Source organism: Xenopus laevis, chromosome 1S (genome assembly GCF_017654675.1).
Source record: "Xenopus laevis strain J_2021 chromosome 1S, Xenopus_laevis_v10.1, whole genome shotgun sequence".
In the NCBI taxonomy this organism is placed as follows: Eukaryota; Metazoa; Chordata; class Amphibia; order Anura; family Pipidae; genus Xenopus; species Xenopus laevis.
Window position 1 is genome coordinate 130,350,714 of NC_054372.1, and position 15,819 is coordinate 130,366,532.

The 15,819-nt window shown below is 43.1% G+C and overlaps 1 protein-coding gene across 1 annotated transcript; it reads left to right on the forward strand.

Moving 5' to 3' along the window:
* The first annotated feature begins 7,292 nt into the window (after positions 1–7,292).
* rem2.S (RAS (RAD and GEM)-like GTP binding 2 S homeolog) lies at positions 7,293–12,817 on the forward strand. The gene is made up of 5 exons (XM_041580190.1): positions 7,293–7,463; positions 9,924–10,253; positions 10,342–10,415; positions 10,561–10,768; positions 11,903–12,817. The coding sequence occupies exons 2-5, from the start codon at positions 9,932–9,934 to the stop codon at positions 12,178–12,180; spliced, it is 882 nt and encodes a 293-aa protein (XP_041436124.1). The 5' UTR covers positions 7,293–7,463; positions 9,924–9,931; the 3' UTR covers positions 12,181–12,817.
* The last annotated feature ends 3,002 nt before the right edge of the window (positions 12,818–15,819 follow it).

The window sequence follows — 15,819 nt, forward strand, 5'->3', positions numbered from 1 at the left end:
GCGCAAATTGAACTCACAAAGAAACATATACTCTACCAAAAGGCTAACATTTTTGAATTTGGGGACAAGAATGGGAAGTTGCTGGCTCTACTATCTAAGGATGTTAATGCCTCCGGGGCTGTCCCGGCGGTGAAACTGGTCAATGGGGACACTACCTCTAGCCCCGAAGGTATTAATAAACGTTTTGTTGAATATTACTCTGACCTTTATAGTTCCAAATTGATGGTTTCTGAGGGAGAGGTGCAGACATACCTGCAAGACATTGACATTCCGGCATTGAATTTCCAGGCCAGCACTGATTTAGCTATGCCTATTTCGTCTGAGGAGGTAGAGGCGGCTATTTCAGCTCTTCCAGGGGGGAAAACTCCAGGTCTGGATGGCTTGCCTATTGAGTGGTACAAGCATCATGTTAAAAAAATAGCACCCCTACTGGCCACTTTATTTAATGGAATTCGGATGGGGAACCCTCTTCCTGCATCCATGAGAGAAACGCTTATCATTCTGATCCCTAAACCAGGCAAAGATCCATTGGAATGTGCCTCATACCGGCCTATTTCACTCATAAATGTGGATGCTAAAATACTGGCCAAAGTGTTAGCGGTGCGCATTGCACCTCACATGGCTTCTGTGATTTCGCCCGATCAAACTGGTTTTATGCCGGGCCGAATGACAGATACTAATATCAGGCGACTTTTCACCAACATTTCTATTCTGCATGACAACAGAGGGGAAAGAGTAGTTGCCTCTCTAGACAACGAGAAGGCTTTTGATTCAGTGGAATGGGGGTATTTGTGGGCTACAATGCGGAGGGTGGGCGTTCCCCCAGAATATGTTGCCTGGGTACGAGAACTTTATTGTTTGCCAGTGGCTCGGATTAGAACTAATATGTCGGTATCAAAGGCATTTCCAATAGGCAGGGGTACTAGACAAGGCTGCCCTTTATCCCCTTTGTTATTCGCACTTGCGATGGAACCCATGGCCTGCCAAATTAAAACTTCACCAGAAATAGAGGGTCTGATAGTGGGCACAAGACGGGAAACTATTTCTATGTACGCAGATGATACACTCTTATATCTACCTAACCCGCATAGAGCATTGTCCAGCGCATTAGAGATCATTAACACTCATACCATCTACTCTGGTCTCAAGATCAATTGGGCCAAATCAGTGATCTTCCCCATAGACCGCCCCCCCCACCACTTACCTGAACGGGCCCATGGTCTTCAATGGGTGGAGTCTTTCAAGTACCTGGGGATCTGGATTCATGCTGACCTTTCTCAATTTGTGGACCTCAATATACAACCCATTTTGCGATACATCGCACAAAAGAAAGAGGCATGGTTGAGCCTTCCCCTCACTTTACTAGGGCGCATCAACTTATTTAAAATGATGTTATTACCAAAGCTCACATACGTGTTTCGGCAGGCCCCATTGATAATCCCCAGTTCGGTCTTTGCGAAGTTAAGAAGCCTTATGATTTCTTTGTTTTGGAATGGCTCTCACCCGAGGTTGGCTCTTAGTACTTTACAGCTTCCGACCACTCAGGGAGGCCTTGCTGCTCCTAACCTTTACTGGTATTATCTGGCGTCCCAACTGGTGGTGGCAAGGAATTGGGCCACTCCGTCTTACACCAATGCAGCTACACTTCTTGAGGCGCAGTTGGTAGGGTCCCTTGAGGGATTGAAAAACCTTCTCTACAGGGGTACCTCAACTACCAAAAACATCTCTCCCTTAATGAGAACCACAGTGAGAGCTTGGCAGACTGCTCTACAATTTTATCCTAAGCCACACCAGTCTTGCTCAGAATTCTCCCCTCTCTGGGGCAATCCCAAACTCCAGCAGCTCCGTACCATTCCAGCTCCGCAACTATGGGCTACTCATGGCATAAAATACTTAGCAGATATTATGGTGGAGGGCAGATTGATGGCTTTTCAGGATCTGAAACAAAAGTTTACACTTCCTAATAAAATGTTTTTTAGGTACTTGCAGCTGAGACATGCAGTGCACACCCAATTTCAGTACAATGCAATAGATACCACTCCCAGACCCATTGAGTTAAATATTCGTAAGGTTACACTTGATAAACCATTATCGACCTTTTATGCACAATTGATGAAGGCTGGGGGTGCTTCCCTTAGTAAACTGATGGCTAGGTGGCGGAGGGACATTCCTGGGGTTTCTTCGGAGGATTGGGAGGATATTGTGGATTCGGCCTTTGAAGGGGTTATTTGTAGTAAAGATAAAATGACACAACTGAACTACTTGCATAGGGTGTACCTTACCCCATACCGACTCCATAAAATGAACCCGAATATACATGATGTATGTCCCAGGTGTTTTCACTCCCCAGCGGAGTTTTTCCATATGGTTTGGGAATGCCCGGTTATTTATAATTTTTGGACAGAGGTAACACAGCTGGTGGGGATGAAAACTGGTCTCCCGCTGCCCATGGATCCCAAAGTCCTCTTACTGAATCAAGTAACTGATCTAGTCCCGAGACACGCTCAGAGGACTCTGCTATCTATTCTGTGTATGTATGCAAAAAAAATGATAGCTATAAAATGGAAATCTAGTAATGGGCCTACTTTGCATGAATGGGAACAGGTAATTGAGAACGCACTGCCACTCTATAAAATAACGTATCTAAGGCGGGGTTGCCCTGAGAAATTTAATAAAGTGTGGGCGCCGTGGACAGAGGATGATCCTGACCCGGACGTGCCTTAAGGTCTGTTTTACCTCAGGAATGCACATTATTCCTCCTGGGCTATGCTCCATGCTATGGTGATATTGTGAAGTATTGTCTTACTGGCTTTCTACTGTATTTTGCAGATGAGAATTCAAAGGTGAATGCTTTATCTTGGTTTACAATGTTGCGTTTAATTGTATTACCCTTCATTGATGACTGTATTTGTGAAGAATGACATCACTTCGGTTATGTTTGCTTTGTTAAATTTTCTTTATTGACATTGTACAACAATGACAACTATGTGATTCACACTGTCTGTACGATTGATAGTTGTGCAAATAAAGGAATTGTTAAAAAAAAATAAATAGGTTTCACAAACACACTAAGGGGGCTATTTATTAAGGTCCAAATTTATCTCATTACGGGCTGCTACAAACTCCGATCTAACCCGCTCGGGTTTTCAACGCTTATTTATTATTACATTTTCCCAAAAATTATTGCGGGAAAAGCTCAGATTTTCACGATTTTTCCCCAAAAACTCTGAATGTTTCGGGGGGTTTTCGTTCAGATTTTCAATTAAGGTCAATTAAGGGCATTGGTGGTTGGGAGTTTGGTCGAATTTTTGTTTTTGATAAAAATGAGGGGGAACTTTTTTTTAATAAGTACACCCCTAAAAGTTCAGTGTATCGTAGATTCCAAGCATTTTGGGATATATATACAGTTGTGTTCAGAATAACAGCAGTGTGTTTAAAAAAAGTGACTAAAGCTCAAAATCCTTATTATAGCTTTTATTGCCATACACATAAATGCATTAGGAACGCTGCACATTATATTCCAAATCAAAACATGAAGGAAAATGTATCAAATTTGTGTTATTCCTTTACAGAAAGTGAAGACAATATAGCAATATCTGCATTCTTCTTTACAAACTCCAACATTCACTGTATAAACTGAAAAATATTTCAAGATTTTTCTTTCCTTTGAATCACTGAACTAATATTTCGTTGTATAAGCCGTGTTTCTGAGAACTGCTGCACATCTGTGTTGCATGCAAGGTCTGTTGGTTTTCTATTACTCTACTACACCTATTAGTAAATTATTAGCCATGTAGAAATATAATTTGTACCAAAAACAGGGATTGATCAGGTTAGTGACGTCGGACTGTTATTATTCTGAACACAACTGTACATCAAATTAGTGGAAATAAAGTTATCTGACGGTGAGTAGAGTTATCCAATAGTTTTTATGTGTATCGTGAGGTTACAATATTAAACTGGATTACAAAGTGAATTACATATCGAAAGTATGTTGGAACATCGACAACAAGGTTTCTGTTTGGAAAACAGCACTATCATTTTGTGACCTACCCTGTTCCCCAAGGTCCATGCATAATGACTTCAGCACTCGGGGAGCAGATATTATCAGTCCCAATGATGACCGGCAGCTCTTATCAGAGCACATCTCACTCTGACACCATTAACCCCGTCCGTGACACAAGCAAGGCAAGGATTCACTTCTTTAGTATCATGAAGCTCACTGACAATCCCACTCCTCATTGCCAGTGTCTGTCATGATTTCCTTCTCATTCATTATTATCAGACTTACCCATTCTCAACACATTGTAGCTAACTGTTTCATATTCTAATTTCTTTCTTGTTATTCTTAAAGGTATAGTGACACAAAAAAAACGAATTGTATATTAAAAGTTACCCTTTAAGTCATATTAATGGTTTTCTTGCAGATTCGTCTGTAAGTAATTGTTACTTGAAGTTCCACAGCCTCTTTTATCACGTCTCAAACTGTCAGCGCTTCTGATGCTACTACTGCAGACTAGTGTTGGACAGATGTGACAGCCCCCTGATACAGGAACATGGGGGATCAGATAGTTAATGTAAAAGCAGGGCTGAGCCTATCAAATGTGGGGCCCAATTGGGGCCATGTTGGCGGGGCTCCTAGACAAAGTGTTGCTGGCTACTGACCCACCAAGTATCTAGGAAAATAAGGGCATAAAGGCACAAAATAGAAAGGAAAGGGGCAGACAAGGTAAGAGAGTGAGAGGGATGAAATAGGGGCACATAATAGGGGCACAAGGGTAAAAGAGAGAGGGAGGAAATAGGAGAGTGGACTGGGCCAATTAGTTTGGGGCTGGGCCGATTCAGCTTGGGAGCAGGCTTGGTTGGATTGGGGGCAGGTAGGGCCTATCAAGGTTGGAGGAAAGCTGGGCCTATGAGAGTTGGGGGCAGGCTAGACCTATGGAGTTGGGGGATAGGCTGGCTTATCAGAGTTGGGGGTGGGCTGGACCTATGGATTTGGGGATGGGCTGGACTCACGTGATAAACAGCGACTGGACTGACTTGAATTGCATCTCAAATTGAATCTTGTCTGTGACTTTTCACGTGATAAACCTTTTGTCACTGAACTGAATCTGGCTCATTGCTATGATAGCTGTAACAAAAGGTTTATTTTCTGGTGTCAGTAGCTTTAAAGGAGAACTTAACCCCCACATACCAAAAGCCCCCCCCCCCTAAACTGCCTGCCATTGCCCCCTCTCTCCCTTCCTACATTGTGCATTAGTAAAAAACATACCCTAACATGCAGCAAGCCTTTCGCTGCTTCGTATTCTTTCAGGTCTCAAAGAAAACTTGAGCGTGTGCAGTTAAAGCCGACTCCTGACTTGGCCCAGCTGAGCATGCTCCCACAGGCTTTGTGTTGGCGTTGAGCCCCGAAAGAATACAAAGCGGCGAAAGATGGTGCCTGGGAGCTCCGCTGTGCTGCTTTGCATTTTAGGGTCAGATTTAGTTTTTTAGGGGTTGTTTTTTTACTAATGCACAGTACGGGGAGGGTGGGGGGCAGCAATGGCAGGCAGTTAAGGGAGGCTTTTGGTACAGGGGGTTTAGTTCTCCTTTAAAGGGAACTTGGCCTCTAATAATTACATGCTTTAGGGGTAGTGGGATATTTCTTCATGTCATACTAAAATAGTAATTTATCACAAACCTTCATTATCAGTTGTTGTTTGCTAATGTCCGGGGGGAATGGTAAATAGGCCTGTTTTCTGATCCACCATCCATAAAAAACTGAGTGTCATCCTGAAATAATTCATTCAGAGCTCCTGGCATTCATAGAATTTCTAAATGAGCAGTGCGTGACACATGAGACACTTGCTAGTGCATCTGTTTTGGTGTGAGTGGGTTGCATCCTTATAAGCATGTGGGGAGAAGCCTGAAGCTTCTGGTACAGAATCATTCAATCTGTGTCTCTAGTTATTTTTGGATGAGAATTACAGTGAAAGCTGGTTAGAAAAAGATGTCTGTCAATTTCAGTCCCTCCAGACTTTCTATGACTGACCCAGGCCAAAGTTTAATTATTAGTAAATCAGCCAAATTTGTGGATGGGAGTTAGGTTGAGTTTGTTTTTGGTAAAATAAAACAAGAAACTAGTTGTGGTAAACATTTGTGGTATATTTCAGTCCCTAAGCTCAGTAAGTGACAGCAGCACAGAGCATGTGCAGTGAATGAGCAGAAAAGAAGATGGGAAGATACATCTTTGGAGACACAAATTTCCCCTGCTAAAGTGCTGTGGTTGCCTTGGGCTGGTACAGAAGCCTATAGCATAATGTACAACACATCAAGTCTACTTTTTTTTTGTTTTAGTTAGCTTTAGTTCTCCTTTAAAATCCCTTTACTATCTATATGAAGGTTTTTCATTATCTGGACTTTTAACCCATTAGCTTTTTCATACAAAGTTGTACCTGATTTAGCCCCATAGTCTTTGGATAACTGAATAGTTCTTATAGTCCCAGGATCCTAGATCCCTTGCACATGTTTTATCTCATTTCATTTGGTACATATTATTCAAAGGTTTTAGATCTACAATGTGCAAAGTTATTTCTCCATCTTGCTGTTTCTGTGCTGTGGACCCACGGTGAGGTGAAAAGGTGATATGGGGTTTGGAGAGAATGTGGTAACAGAAGGATTCTGTGCAGTCAATCAGCTTGTTGCCGAGGTACGAATACTGCAGTGTTTCAATTTAGCAACCGCGCAAGGGAAGGCTCGGCTGTGTCTGGGGATTTTGCACAAGAACCACCAACACCCACAGGCACCGCTGAGGTCTGAGAGGGAAACCCATAGTCACATTAGACAACTGTAATGTTTCTTTTAAGGTGGCCATAGATGCACCGATAATATCGTACGAACCAAATTTTCATATAATAATCCGTATGCGTGTATGGTGGAAGACAAGCTGACCAATATCGGTAGAAGACTTGGATATCGATCGCCTCGTTGATTGGGCTGGCTGGAAAATTTTGAAGGCACCCAAACATCAGCCATTGTTAGTGCTGAATCGTCAGATCCAGATAGAATTCTATTGTTTCTTCCCGTATATCTACCTGTATATATGACGATTCAGCTCTACACGTGTGTGTATTGAAACAAACAATCTTTCTTGGAGAGATCTTTTCCAGGAAAAATTATAATTGCTTCGTCTATGGCCACTTTAAGAGGGACCGACACTTTATGGTCACGTGTCCTCCTGAAAGGGAATCCCAATGACCTCACTCCTGTGCTTTTCCTAGATTGTACCAGCAGAGGGAGGGACTCCCCTGCCCACAGTGTGTGTCATGTGGGGCTTGTTTAAAAGCGAAGGGAGGTGCAGACCAGATGGGATTAAGCGTCTGTCACACGAGCAGGGAGACACAGCTAGGAAAGTGATATACAGTGAGGAGCTGGGCGCAGGGGGCACAACAACTGACAGCAGGCACAAGCAGTGGCAGCTACAGGTAGGTGGAAACCCAGGGAATCCTACTCACGTGCTGACAGGGAGATGTGTGGGCTCAGACATGGCGGAATCTCACCTCTATCTGCACTAGTTACAGGGAGCCACAGACATGTTCCCAAGTGACATAGGAAAGATTCTGTATATTTCATTGATATCTGTGTATGTGTGAGTACATATATAAATATATATACATACACACATATCCCCTGCCCTTATACAGAATTCAGTATGGAACAGGGAAAGATGGCTGAGTTGATGGTTGTCAGTCAGTGCCCTCTGTGCTGCTGATGAAGCTGAGAAGCTGTGTCTGTACAGCAACACCCTTCCATAGATATGCCTTGCATAGCTGTCATACGAAATCCACAGATACCTGGCATGGAAGGAGTTGATCACTGTACCAAATGTCTCTAGCAAAGAAATGGTTAACTCATTTCTGAAAATGTTTCATTATTTCGATCCTATGAGTAGAACCTTCATTTGTTAACTTATTGGAAGACGCCTGTTTGTTATAAATTATTGTAAAGTGCTATGTAACTTGCTGGAGATTTATTAACAACAATGATGGTAAAAGGGGGGGGGGGTTAATCAATTCTTTTGCAGGTAAGTGTTCAATTCCAACCTGGCTACTATGTGCAGTGACTTTGTTCTCCCCAAGTCTGCGTGGGTTTCCTCCCACACTCCAAAAATATACAAGCAGGTTAACTGGCTCCTGATAAAATAGTTGCCTTATTAGACTGTAGGCTCCAGTAGAGCAGGGAGACACTGGGCAGGTCTCTTGGGGATTTGGAAGTCTCTTAGGGACAGACACTAAACCCAGATCATTACAGTGATCCAATCTCTGCATTTCTCTGATTTTATTTCATGTCACCAATTGAAGTGAAGAGCTATTTGATTTAATTCAGGATTGGAGCAATATCACCCTAATGACGCAGAGTTATTTAATGTCTTTGCGGGGAGAAGACACATTTATAATCATGGGGTGATGTGCAGTCAGTCAGGGAAAAGTATTAAAGTATGGGTGATTATATTCAGTAATAAGCCATATTCAGTGATGAGTCATATTGGGAGCAAAGATGCCATGGAAGAAATTATCTGTGCTGGGTACCGACGGCAACATATGTATTTTGTTCCTACATGGAAATGATAGGGCTCCAGCATTTATCTACGTATAAATTACTTGAAGAAAAACGAAATCAGCGCTGGAGGCGTGGACTTTGCCTTAATACAATTAGTGGGGATAATCTGAGTTTGTCCTGTTTACTGATCAGAGATCATCCTGGATTATAAAGCAGGGAGAGGTGCCATTATATAATACTCTGAGACCGATTTGGTTAGAAAAGGGAAGATTGGCATTACATAATATGGGGTGATACATTAGCAAGAGGGAACAGGAGACATGAATAAGCAGCACTCGACCCCTTGGAAACAGATGGCAACCATAAGACTTCAATTAACATCTTGATGCATTCACATATTTAGCAACACAAACATAAACATAGTGGAAGATCATTACTACACCAGAGAGATGAGGATCAGCAATGTTGCCAATATTTTTTTTTAGTTAATACAGTGTACCCCACATTATAACAAATGGAAGCATCACACTCTCTTATGGCTAACAGTGCCCACCTGTTGCAGATAGACAAAGTTCAGATATATGCAGCATCTGGCACACCCCCACGGACAGCTCAGTGCTATAAAGTGCACATGAATCCAGCTAATGTATAGTATAAACCAATGGCTGACAGTGAATACTGACAGCTCAGTATTTCCCCAGCAACATGTGACTTATAAAACCCTTATCATGGCAGTGTACTGATGGGTGCACCAGACAGTGGGTGTCTGAGCTGACTTTGCATTATAAAGACCAACTGGGTACTGGACCATTGGTTTTGCTATAATCAGGACCATCAAGGGGTTATGGTTATTCCATTGAAGACAATATTTTGTGCCAGGCTAAACAGGACCACAAATGTTTTATTTGTACAGGGCAACAGATGGTCAGGAAGGTTACTAATGGCAACCCATTAGGATTAGAATGCTCTATTGCACTGCAGTATAGCACTGAATTTGCTTATGTTTGTTATTATTTCTTTAATTTTCTTGGCACTTTCCAAATATGCAAAAATAAGCAGACAACAGATCAGCGTGGATGAATGTAATTAGTGGAATAGGAAGCAAAAGGAGAAAAGGAAGGAAGCATATAAATCATAGACGTGACACATGGGGCTGGCACAGATCAAAAGCTTTAATCCATTTATCAGAACAAGTAGTTGTGAGTGAGTCCAGCTGTCACTGCTAGGTCAGCCATAGGCAGAGTGTTTTACTGTACATCTATAAAGCTGTAACATGCACATATGGGCACTTTGTCAAACTGCTTGTTGGAAGTCCAACTTTATTTGGGCCGTATACAAATTGTGCCAATGTTTAGGTTTCAGTGATTATTTTTTTCTTCCCACAGAATCTACTATGACGTTAAACAAGAGAGAGAAATTAGGAGGGTTGCAGCAGCAGCACCGGGGGAGCCTCCCCCTTTCTTCTGGACCTCGCAGACGGGGGAGTATGCCTTTACCTTACAAGCACCAGCTGAAACGCACACAAGCAGTAGATGAGCTGGACTGGCCAAGTGTCCATTCTGGGTCATCAGACTCTGTCAGGTCTTCAGAAAGTAGCCCAGACACTGGGGTCTACAAAGTGATGCTGCTGGGCGACAGTGGAGTGGGAAAGTCAACCCTAGCTGGCATATTTGGAGGAGTAGAAGACACCTTTCCTCATGAATCAGAACATCCAGGTAACCTTTATAGTGTAAAAAGTGTTAAGTAAAGAGTTCAGAAATGTGTTCCAGTTGAATCTCACCCTCACCATTCTGTCACTTGCAGAGGACACTTATGAAAGGAATTTGCTTGTGGATGGAGAGAAGACTGCTTTAATTGTATATGACATCTGGGAACAGGTGAGATGGTCAATGTAAGACATTCCATGTCATGATATCAATGTCATATACTAAAAAGGGTGCTTAAATACCATTGCCTCACTTATGTATACATTGCCCATTTGCTCCACCCATGGTAACAGTGACCCATGTGCCCACCTTTCAGGCTGGTCCTCAGATTTGGATGCAGGACAGTTGTCTCCAGATGGGGGATGCATTCCTTCTCATCTTCTCAGTGACAGATCGTAGCACTTTCCAGCGCCTCCCTAGTCTCCTCCTACAATTGCGCACAGCTCGTCCTCATCGCCACATTCCCATCATCCTTGTTGGCAATAAAGGTGACCTGGCCCGCTCAAGAGAGGTCAGCATAGAAGGTATAGTCTCTTATGGGTGGGATTTATTTTATCATAGTTCTATACTATCAGGGAATACTGTATAATTACTTGAAGCCATTACTACAATCTTACTACCTAATGGTATACTACACAGCAGAGACCCTGATTATTTGAGTAGCTAGTCTGTAACAGAATAATACAGACAAAAAGAAACATGATTTTAAATAGAAGGCTATAATGTTAACATATGGACAGTTATTTACCCTGAGCTTCTGGAAAACACTACTGTGTTTTGTAAGTGTCCCCCAAAATACATAACATTTCGCAAAGCAGAACAGTTTTGCCAGAAAACTGATTTACATTAAATTTTATGGTTGCATTAATAAGGAGAAGCAGCTCTGTTAGGCTTTTTGGTAAAACTCTAGCTATCTTTATAACAATGAAATCACGCCACATTGGCCCCCAGTCCCACATGAAAACTGCCAATCTGGTTGTTAAAAGGTTAATAGTAAGGTTGCAACATCCCCTTAATCACTTAGAAATCCTTCTACTCCTCTAACCCACTCAGTCCCCTCCCTCGGGAATTTCCTTTGGCTGTTGATTTATGAGCATGCTCAGTTCTTCTCGGCTCAGATTACTAAACACACCCTCCAGTCTAACAGCCAATGAAGAAACTTTAGCTGTCTGATCCTATTTTTTTCTCCTAACCACCTCTCCTGAGCTCAGCTTAACCATTACAGTGCATAACCCAGCAGAACTTTTTATCAAAGTATGCTGTGCCTGTGTTAAGCTGCATTCTGCATTGCATGAACTTTACAGCATACATGTCTCTATGTTACTGATGATGTGTCCAGTGGTGGAACTACCGGGGGAGCAGGGGATGCGAGCGGGCCAGGGCCCGCACCCCCTCAGTTTCCGAGTGTACGGAGGGGGGCGGTGGCCCGGCTGCACGTCCTGCGCCAGGGCTCGCCCCCCCTCTAGTTACGCTTCTGCATGTGTCAGAGGGAACATGGCCGCCAGGTGAAAGCTGCTATTTGTTTTAGAAAAATGTGAGGGGACATATGCAGTACAAATGATGTGGCTTGGGTGGGGAAGATATGCCCAACTTATATACATGGTAGGAAAATGTAGGCTTTACATGTCCTTTAAAGGGGCTGCATTCTATATTTTCAGAGGGACGATCTTTGGCAGGTATGCTGAACTGCAAATACACAGAGATATCAGCTGCACTACACCACAACACCCACGAGTTGCTTGAGGGGGTGGTAAGACAGATCCGCCTGAGAAAGGACGAAGGAGAGCACAGTGTGAAGACCCCAATTCTCCTGACTCCTGGCCGCAGAGAGAGTCTGACCAAAAGAGCACGCCGCCTTCTGCAAGGGATGATGGGAAAGCACCGTGGCTTTTTCAAGCAGAGATCAAAGTCTTGCCATGACCTTTCAGTACTGTGAAAAACTGACCAGCCACAGAAAAATTAAAGCAACATAGTAATCACGTGAAAAAAGTCATGGTGTGAAACCAAAGAAGGCGCTGACTGATATGACTGACTTCATGCTGAACCATAGACTAACCACATCAGTCATGGTAGCTACAGACAGATCATCTGTGACCTAATGGCATTGCTTTGGTGGGCACAGGGGGTTACATGCGTGTTAGGGTCAGTAAATGTAATGAGTGAGCTCATTCCAGAAAGGGTTACTGGCTGTCAGTGTTGTCTAATCCCTGCCAGAACCATGTTACGCCAATCACTGGCCTCTCCACAACCATTCTACTGCCATATTTCTACTTCAGACACATTTTCTAGATTTCATTTCTACAGAATGTTGTCATACTGAACACACGACGTCTTATACAGAACCTTTAATCGAGTTTGGTGTCGGTATTGACAGGTGATTTTGTGCGGCAACAACCAGACAGCAACGTCTTGCACAGTACAGACTGATGTGCTACGTTCTAGTCTAGATAACAGGGGTAACCATTATGGGACCCTTGTGGAGGGATGGTTTGGACAGGGAGGCTGCTGCAGGTTGTTCTGGAGGAGAGAAATGTAAGGACAACAAAAGAAATAAACTCGTTTTTTGAAGCTTGTCGTTGTGTGCAGAAGGTGTATGGTTATTCTGGGCGTCAGCAGGGAGAGCGACTGGGGTGATGAAGTAATACCTAAAATTTTGCATGTGAGAAACCCCAAAGGACTGATTATTGATAAATCAATCATTCAGGCACACATTTCTATATGTCACATGGATTAGGACAGGTTGCTATGTGTTTCAGTACATATTTTCTCTAGACACCTTTCTCCCTCCCCTCAAAACAATCTCTCTCAGTCCCGACCTTAAAAGGAGATATTCATCTGAACAGCTTTTGTTGTCATGGAAACCCCAAGCCCACCATCTTGCAGTGCTCCCCTGGATCTGGGGGTGTGGTTTCCATGGAAACTCATGCAAGGTACAGCCCCCCCCCCCTTTCAAGGCACAGTGCAGGCTATTGTGATTGGAGCAGGAGAAATACAAAGAACCAAATGTTCCTGTAACCAGCTTTGTCAAGGAAGAGCTATAACAAAATTGTCAACTCACTTGGGATTTGTACCTGACAAGTTGTGGAGGATGAGATTATTAGCAGAGAGAGATGTTTTACATAATAATAAATGGTCAGACAATAAGGCTCCTGAGCACAATTCTCTGGTCTGTAACTCACATTCCTGTTTTCTACAGTGAGACTTTCCCATAATCATATACAGAAGAAGAGAAAGAAACCAAAACACAACAAATAGCACTGGCTAGTCTGATATGGGAGCCTGATGTTTTCCTTTTTAGCAGAATACATATGAAAACAAAAGTCCACAAAAATAAATAGGCAACTCTAAAAAACTAGGCATTCTGCATTTTAAGAGGTGTCTAAAAGATATGCTGTATTTTAAAATATAAACAGCAAAGGTAGTGCCCATTGGGCAGAGGTGTTTTATTTAATTTACCTGTGGTAACACCTCCCTTTGGATGTAGGTTGCTTGGTAGCAGATCTCCTATGCTATAGGCAATTTGTTTATAGGTTACTTGCTAATATGCCTCCCCATGGTCACAGGTTATGTGCTGTCACCTTGTCCCATGGTTGTATGTTGCTTGTTGGCACCATTCCCCCAGCTGTTACACATTACTTAGCTCACTGTGGTACTGCCTGGTTAGGAGATTCCCCTTTTCAGAGGTTGTTTTGAGGTGAAGGAAAAAAACAACTCCCCAAACCCAGAGATGGAGGTATCACTTCATTAGTAGCTGAACAATGGTATCCCAGGAACATAATGTGTCATTTTCATGCCATTTTCTCTGTCCTTCACCCAGTGCTTCAGTCACTTGTGCTGGAAAAAGCCAGTAGGCTGTCTCTTGCTTGAACAACTTGCCTTCCTGAAGAACTTCTCCAAAAGTGAAGGAATAATTCTAATGCAGAGCCTGATGGACAGATAGCAGAATGGGCAGGTTTGAGGGTACATCCAACATTGCAAAAGGCACATCAACAGTTTGCTCTCAAATTGTGCATTTACTGATACCTGTTTACATTTATTTCGTTCCTGGTATTTATATAGTGCAGAGCTTTACACAGATTGTACATCATTCAGTCCCTGCCCCAGTGGAGCTTACAATCTAAGGTCTCTATCGCCAGGCCCGGACTGGCAATCTGAGGGGCTGCTGTAAGATGCCACAGAAAATCACTATTTAGTGGGCTGCTGGGGGGCTGTTTGGTCCTCTGTGTACTTGAAATTCCAGGACCTATTTTGAATCCCAGTCCAGACCTATCGATCACATTTACCAACAGTAGGGTCAATTTTTACATAAGTCAATTAACCTGCCTGTATGTTTTTGGAGTGTGGGAGGAAACCAGAGGAAACCCACACAGGCACAGGAATAACATACAAACTGCAAGCAAATAGAATCAAACTCAGGACCCCCAACGCTGCAAGTCAGAAGTGCTACCCAGATTGTATTTGAAACAAAACTTTAGTGGAAGCTCAAATTACATTGGGGGAATAGTCAAAAGAAGTCAATGGGTCTGAAATGTAATACATTCAAATGCTCTAATAACAGTTACAGTTTATTAATATACTTTAATAATACACTATTGCACAACGGGTTATTACCTTTGTTAGTAGACATAGGGGCAAATTCACTAAGCGCCGAAGCGCCGAACGCTAGCGTTAATTCGCTAGCGTTTGGCATTTTCGTTACTGCGCAAATTCACTAACGAACGCTGGCATAGTTTCGCTAGTGTTACTTCGCACCCTTACGCCAGGCGAATTTTCGCTAGCGATGCAACTACGCAAATTCACTAACTTGCGCAGTGTACTGAACGCTACCTTTTACGCTATACTTCCCTCGCCACCTCAGACCTGGCGAAGCGCAATAGAGTAGATAGGGATTGTTTAAAAAAAAAAAATTTCTAAGTCCCAAAAAACGCTGGCGTGTTTTCTACATTATGGGTGATAGGCTGAAAAAGATCGAAAATTTTTTTGGGGCTCCCCTCCTTCCCCCCTACATTTCCTGACTCATGGCAACTTACCTAGACAGTGGGCACATGTCTAGGGCAAAATAAAATTTTTATTTGATGATTTGAAGGTTTTCCAGGCATTTGTAGTGCTGATACGTGTTCCTCCATTGAAATTTGAATTTCGCGCCGTATGCAAATTAGCCTTCGCTAGCGTAACTTTGCTTTACATAGCGAATCAACGCTAGCGCAACTTCGCAACCTTACGCTACCCCTGAGCGCAACTTCGGATTTTAGTGAATTTGCGGAGCGCTGGCGAAACTACGCCTGGCGAAGTGCGGCAAAGTTGCGCCTGGCGAAACTACGAATGTTAGTGAATTTGCCCCATAGTGTTTGCACCTGCCACCCTGCACAGTGAAACAGAGCCTGAGCCTGGCACCAGCTACATGCATTGAGGCCATCTGTATTTAAAGCATTTAGGGTAGGACTACACGGACATTTTTGGCGCGATCCGACGCGCTGTGAAAAAACGCCTGCGACAAATCTCATGCGACAGAAATAAGGAAAGTGAATGCATTGTCAGGGATGAAGTCGCACCATTGATCCGTGTCGGATGCAGA

Coding starts and splice junctions, on each gene's coding strand:
- rem2.S (XM_041580190.1), top strand. CDS start 9,932: ATGACGTTAAACAAGAGAGAGAAATTAGGAGGGTTGCAGCAGCAGCAC. Junction 10,254..10,341: donor TCATGAATCAGAACATCCAG/GTAACCTTTATA, acceptor TGTCACTTGCAG/AGGACACTTATGAAAGGAAT. Junction 10,416..10,560: donor TATATGACATCTGGGAACAG/GTGAGATGGTCA, acceptor CCCACCTTTCAG/GCTGGTCCTCAGATTTGGAT.